Below are 6,398 nucleotides of genomic sequence, written 5' to 3' on the forward strand. Positions count from 1 at the left end.
GAACTTGAAATATTTTTACAATTTTAAATATGTTTAAAAATAATTTTTATATGTAGTACTTTATTTTTAATTATACTACATTTTGTATAATTATTTTTAAAAATAGTGTTCAGAAAATAAGTGAAAATAATTATAAAATATTATCTAAAAACATCATATTTTATGTTCTTAGGAACAAAAAATAGAAAACAATTTTCTAGTTGTCAAACATATATATATATATATATATATATATATATATATATATATATATATATATATATTTTAAGAACAAAAACTATTCTAAAAAACTGTTATCAAATAGACCCGAATAAATTTTTTTCCATGTATATAGAGGTGGTTTTACTTTTGGTTCCATTTTCAATAATTGATTCATATATATATATATATATATATATATATATATATATATATATATGTTATTTCTCTATTTATGATAATTATCTAGAGTATAAACCATTTGATAATTTGTTTTTACTTTTTGTTTTAAAAAATTGGTGGTAAAAATTAAATTAAAGAAAGTATAAAAAATCTTTTGATTTCCAAATTTTTTGAATAAATTTTAAAATGAAGTTGACATTCAATCCATGCATGTATTTATTTTTGGCATAAGCATCAGTGTCTCCCTTATGAACTTTGAAAACTTAATGAAGCTAGCAATCTTTAAAACAAAATTCTAATTTTATACACGTATCAATATATATATATATATATATATATGTTTTTATTTAAAAAAAAAACCATAAAATTAGAACTTCCAAACATGTTTAATATTTACAAATTAAAGTTAAAAATATAATTAAAAAATTTTAAAAATAGAAAAAATAAAAGTGCATCCAAAAGGATTGTATTAAGAACTTTTAAAGATAAAAAAATAGAAGTGCATCCAAAAGGATTGTATTAAGAACTTTTAAAAATAAAAAAATAGAAGTGCGTCAAAAGGATTATAAGTGGGTGTTTGGTAAACTAACTTAATAAGTGATTTAATAACTTAATTTAAGTCATCAAATAAATTAAGCATATTTGATAAAATAATTTAATAATATAACTTAAAGTTAAAAACAAATTTAAGTAATAAGTAAAAAGAATTAATTTATTCTTAAACCACATTTTTATTTTACCTTAGTTACCTTTATGATCTCTTTTGCTATTTTACGACTTCCATTGTTACTTAACTTCCTTTGCCTTAGTTATAATTATTTATAAGGATAAATATGTTAATTTAATGATTTAGAATAAATGTTAAGTTAATTTTATTAAATAATCTTAATATTTAAAAGTAAGAATTAAGTAATAAATCATAAGTCAACAACTTAAATATAATTTAATTTAAAATTAACTTAAGTTATATATATTAATTACTAATGAGTATCAAGTTTTACCAAACATCCCCTAACTTAACAAACGTATTTATTTTATTGAGTATTGGAAGTTTTTTCTTGGAATTATTTTAAGAAAAAATATATACAAATTAATTTAAAAGATCGGAAAATTTTAACATATATGTTTTTGAGATCAAGCAAGATATTTGTTTAATTTACAGTAGAATATAGAAAAAAGTATGAATACTTTTTTAGTTATGATGAAAATTAGTACTTTTACTTAATGAAAAATCTTACTCATTTTGTATCTCTTACACCGAGTATGTCAATGAATTTGAATCTAAAATGAAATTTCTAATTTGGAGAGGAAAATCTTTTGTTTTCCTTTTCTGGGTTTGAAATATTTATGCTTAATTATCACCAAATTGGCTTAATCTTATGGTTTTTTTCTAATTAAGTTCTTCTTCCATTTTGTTTCAGTCTTCCAGCTTTTTGTTATCATATCGATACACATACGAGTTTCATTTATTTATTTATTTATACTGATTCGAATGAGTTGCAGGATTGATCATGCATGAACTTATCATTATGAAGGTTGAAGAGAAACATAGTCTGCTTCGGTTCTTATTACTGTGTTCAGTACTTCTTTATGCAGGTTGGTCTTTGGATAGATCTTTCGCTTTCACCGGTCAAATTTTTTGGTTTTGTTTGATGTGTAAAGGGAAAATTTTTGTAGGGTTTGCAGTGGAGGGTTTATCATATGATTACACAGCCAGCGTGGAGGCAAGATTGCTGCTATTAGCACTTTTAGAGCATGTATAAATTAAAGGTTATTGTCATTTTATTTATTTATTCTTTGATGAGATTTTCAGTGTTTGGAGAAGCCTCTCAGACCTCAGTATGGTGGAGGGATGATATTGAATCCTGATTTGAATGATGGGTTGAAAGGATGGTCTGTGTCTGGAGGTGCGAAGATAGAAGAAAGAGTGTCAGGAGGAGGCAACAGGTTCATTGTGGCTCATAGCAGAAGCCACAAGAATGACAGTGTTTCACAGAAGCTTTACATGAAGAAGGACAAGCTCTACACCTTCTCTGGTACTTTTCCTCTAATGATAGTGCCTATAAGGGTTCTTCTGCCAAGTGGGTTGAGGCAATTTTGTTTGTTTAATTGCAGCTTGGATACAAGTTAGCAGCAGAAGTGCTTCTGTGGCAGCTGCTTTCAGAACAAATGGCGGGGTGAAATATGCAGGTGCTATTATCGCCGAGACCGGGTGCTGGTCCATGCTTAAAGGTGGCCTCACTGTGGAGGGTTCTGGCCCCGCTCAGCTCTATTTTGAGGTGATTATTCTATACCCATTCATCAATTACGTGTTGAGACTAAATTATGCCATGTACTTTAGTGCCTTAAAAAATAGCTTTGTTAATTGTTAATTACTAATCATTAATCATTTCGGAGTCTCATAATTTTTAGCTATGAAAATTGAAGAATTTATCCTCATTTTATTATGGGCTTATTCATTTTCTAGGACTTAGATGGTGAAAAGACATACAAAATCTGTAGTTCAAAATCCGTCCAAATCAAGAGTGTTGGTCAGAATTGTTTCTACATGCCCAATTTGGTTGGTTATTGCTTTTGAGAAATCGTTTCATAAATGAAAAGATATGGGTAATTATTGCTTTTGAGAAATTGTTTCATAAATCAGAAGAAATTCTCTACTTGGAAATGTGAGATTTGGAAATTTTTGGGAGCATGTTTCTGTCTTAAAATGTGTTTGAAGGTTTCGAAGCTTTCCATATCATTTAAAATTGCATAAAAATTGGTTTTGTTAAATTTAAGTAAATCTTTAAAAACAAATTAGTTTTGAATATGACAAATTTGTTAATTTTGGAAAAACCTATTTACGTAAAAATCAAATTGTATTTTAAGAAGATTCAAAAGATTTGGAATATTATTTATGAGATTTAAAAAACCTTCCTTTTGTGAAAATAAAATAAAATAAAATAAATTTAGTGATATGTTTACGATTGTTTTCGAGAAATTTTTTTATTTTTCAGGATAAAAAATAAGAAAAATATGTTTGATAACCAAAAACTATTTTTTATTTTTTGTTTTTAAGAATAGAAAATAAGGTATTTTCAGATAATATCTTTTAGTTGTTTTTAATTATTTTTACTTATTTTTTGTTTTCAAAAATAATTATATAAACATGTAAAATGATTAAAAATAAAGCATTAAATATAAAATTTATTTCTAAAACACATTTAAAAATATTAAAAATATGTTACAAATATTTAAGGTTTTTTGTTCTATAAAAAATTAGAAAACAATTTTCAAAACCGTTCTCAAAAACTATTTTCAGAATTGTTTTAAAAAATAGTTATCAAACAAATCTTAGGTTTCTAATTTTAAATTGGCGCACTTTCATAAATAGGAATGATTTAAATAAAATTTTTCTTATGAAATTTTTATGAAGGAATTCGTGATATTTGGAGAATTTTTTAAAATTGAAAAAGTATTTTGGGAAATTAGAAGTTTGTAAAATTTATATAGCAACTCATTTAGGTGGTGTTTGTTTTTTTATTTAATTATAAATAGAACTTTTATACTTAATAATGTTAAATATTAGGTTGTTTGTTTTTGTAGTATTTTATTTTTATTAAATATTAAAAAGTAAAGAAAAACTAATATGTTATTTTTTCTATTTAGAAAAAGTTATCTATTTTGACGTTACATATTTTGACTTTTTCTATTTAGTAAAAAATTTATAATAAGTTATGAAAAAGTAGAAAAACAAACTACCATAATTCTAAAAATAAATTACTTTTAAAAAAAAACAAACGCCAATGAAAATATATGTTTTTATTTTTATTTTTTTGAGATGTATTATTATTATTAAGTTTTAGCATTTGTTCACCTCTTCAGAGCAATGACACATCAGTTGAGATATGGGTGGATAGCGTCTCATTACAACCCTTCACTAAAGAAGAGTGGAGGACCCATCAAGATCAAAGCGTTGAGAAGGTAAAAGCAATACTGGGTTATTACTTTTGATTTGTTTTTGTTGTCATTTTTATTAATTCCCAACTACATTTGACCATGATCTTAGTCAAACATTCAGAGCTAAAATTCTCTGTTCTCTTATGAATTTCATATGAAAATGAGTTTTCTCAATGAAACAAGCGTAAATGTTTGCAGACACGCAAGACAAAAGTGAGACTCCAAGCAGTTGATGGCAGAGGGAATCCAGTAGCAGGCGCAAAAATGGCAGTAACACTAGCCAAACGGAGTTTCCCATTTGGTGCTGTTATTTCTGACTACATTCTCCAAAACACTGCCTTCCAGAATTGGTTCACCTCAAGGTTCTCGGTTGCAACCTTTGCAAATGAAATGAAGTGGTACAGCACCGAAAACTCCCCAGGTGTGGAGAATTACAAGGTCGCTGACGACATGCTTCAGTTCTGCAAACAAAACGGCATCGCCGTTCGCGGCCACAACATTTTATGGGATGATCCCAAGTACCAACCCAGTTGGGTTAAGTCACTTTCCCCTGGTGATCTCCAAGCTGCTGTCGATAGACGGATAAACTCCATAGCCAGCCGATACAAAGGCCAAGTTATTGCTTGGGATGTTGTTAATGAAAATTTACATTTTTCATTCTTTGAGGACAAGCTAGGGGCTAGTGCTTCTGCAGCTGCGTTCCAGAAGACTCGCCAAATTGATGGAACAGTTGAGTTGTTCATGAATGACTATAATACTATAGAGGAGAGAGGAGATGGTGCATCATCACCAGCTAAGTACCTTCAAAAGCTGGGGGAGATTCAAGCATTTCTGGGTAGTGGGTCTGGGCCGTTGGCAATCGGACTTGAGGGTCACTTTGGATCTGCTCCAAACCTTCCCTACGTGAGATCTTCAATTGATACTCTTGCTGCCAAAAATTTGCCCATTTGGGTGACAGAAGTGGATGTTAGCAACATGACTGACCAGGTACAGTGAGGTGTAAATTGTGAAAGCATGAGTTGTTTCTATAGGTGTGAATCTTTAAGCTTAATTTCTCAAAGCAGGTTGATGCCTTCTGATATTTAGGACTTAAGCCTAGACTTAATTTTTCTTGGTACCTCGTTACATCATATTGTTAGATCGTGAAGCCTGAATCAATCCCATTATGCTAAGTAGGAGATACTGAAGGTGGAGCTTCATGTTAAGCTCACGGGGATTGAATCACGAGTTTGCCCCAATCATATTTTAACCCTCATGATTTAGGGTTTTGTTTTTTAGAGGAAAAGAAAATAGAACACGGTGCAATTGGGAGGAGAGGGAGACCCTTCACCATTAAAACCCTTCTTTTTCGTTTGTAATAGTAGATTCTTGAGTGATAGTGTACTTTTAGACATACGGATCACATTGATTCTCCAACTACACTAAAATCTCGTCTTTGTTTATTTCTAGTCTAGCCTACGATCATCCTATCTTTTTAACTTTTTTTTTCTTCTTTTGGGACAGGCAATGCACTTTCAGCAGATTCTGGAGGAGGTTCATGCACACCCAGCAGTGAAGGGAATTGTAACGTGGGGAACATGGGATCCAAGGGGCTGCTACAGGATGTGTTTGACTGATGGCAATTTTAAAAACTTGCCCACAGGAGATGTTCTGGACAAGATATTGGGGCAGTGGAGTATTGCGGGGATGGTAGGCGTGACGGATGCTAATGGTGTCTTTGAAGCTTCTCTTTTCCATGGAGATTATGAAGTTACAATTAGTCATCCGACTGTGATGAAATCCTCCTTGACTCAGAGCTTGAAGGTGGTACCATCCGCAGATACTTCACACCAAACAACAGTACTGCTTGTTGAAGTGTCCCCATGAGTTCTTTTTATCAGATCCTATTTTATTGTATCCACATAATTGTTACTTCATTTGAATTACTCAACCCGATGTCACATGGCCAAGTTTGTGCCTTTAACCTTTTCAATAAAAACATTTGGGTTGTAGTGGGTATAGTTGTTACTAACATGGTTTGAAATATCTAAGAATATGGATATATGAATATTTGGATTTTACATATATATATTGGAAAT

The 6,398-nt window shown here is 29.8% G+C and overlaps 1 protein-coding gene across 1 annotated transcript; it reads left to right on the forward strand.

Moving 5' to 3' along the window:
- Window positions 1-1,892: 1,892 nt before the first annotated feature.
- LOC117911650 (endo-1,4-beta-xylanase 5-like) lies at window positions 1,893-6,186 on the forward strand. Its single transcript, XM_034826054.1, has 7 exons — window positions 1,893-1,977; window positions 2,059-2,105; window positions 2,195-2,417; window positions 2,497-2,660; window positions 4,246-4,344; window positions 4,519-5,307; window positions 5,824-6,186. Exons 1-7 carry the CDS (start codon window positions 1,893-1,895, stop codon window positions 6,184-6,186), a joined length of 1,770 nt encoding a protein of 589 aa, XP_034681945.1.
- The last annotated feature ends 212 nt before the right edge of the window (window positions 6,187-6,398 follow it).

The sequence above is a fragment of the Vitis riparia genome, chromosome 3 (genome assembly GCF_004353265.1).
Source record: "Vitis riparia cultivar Riparia Gloire de Montpellier isolate 1030 chromosome 3, EGFV_Vit.rip_1.0, whole genome shotgun sequence".
Taxonomy (NCBI): Eukaryota; Viridiplantae; Streptophyta; class Magnoliopsida; order Vitales; family Vitaceae; genus Vitis; species Vitis riparia.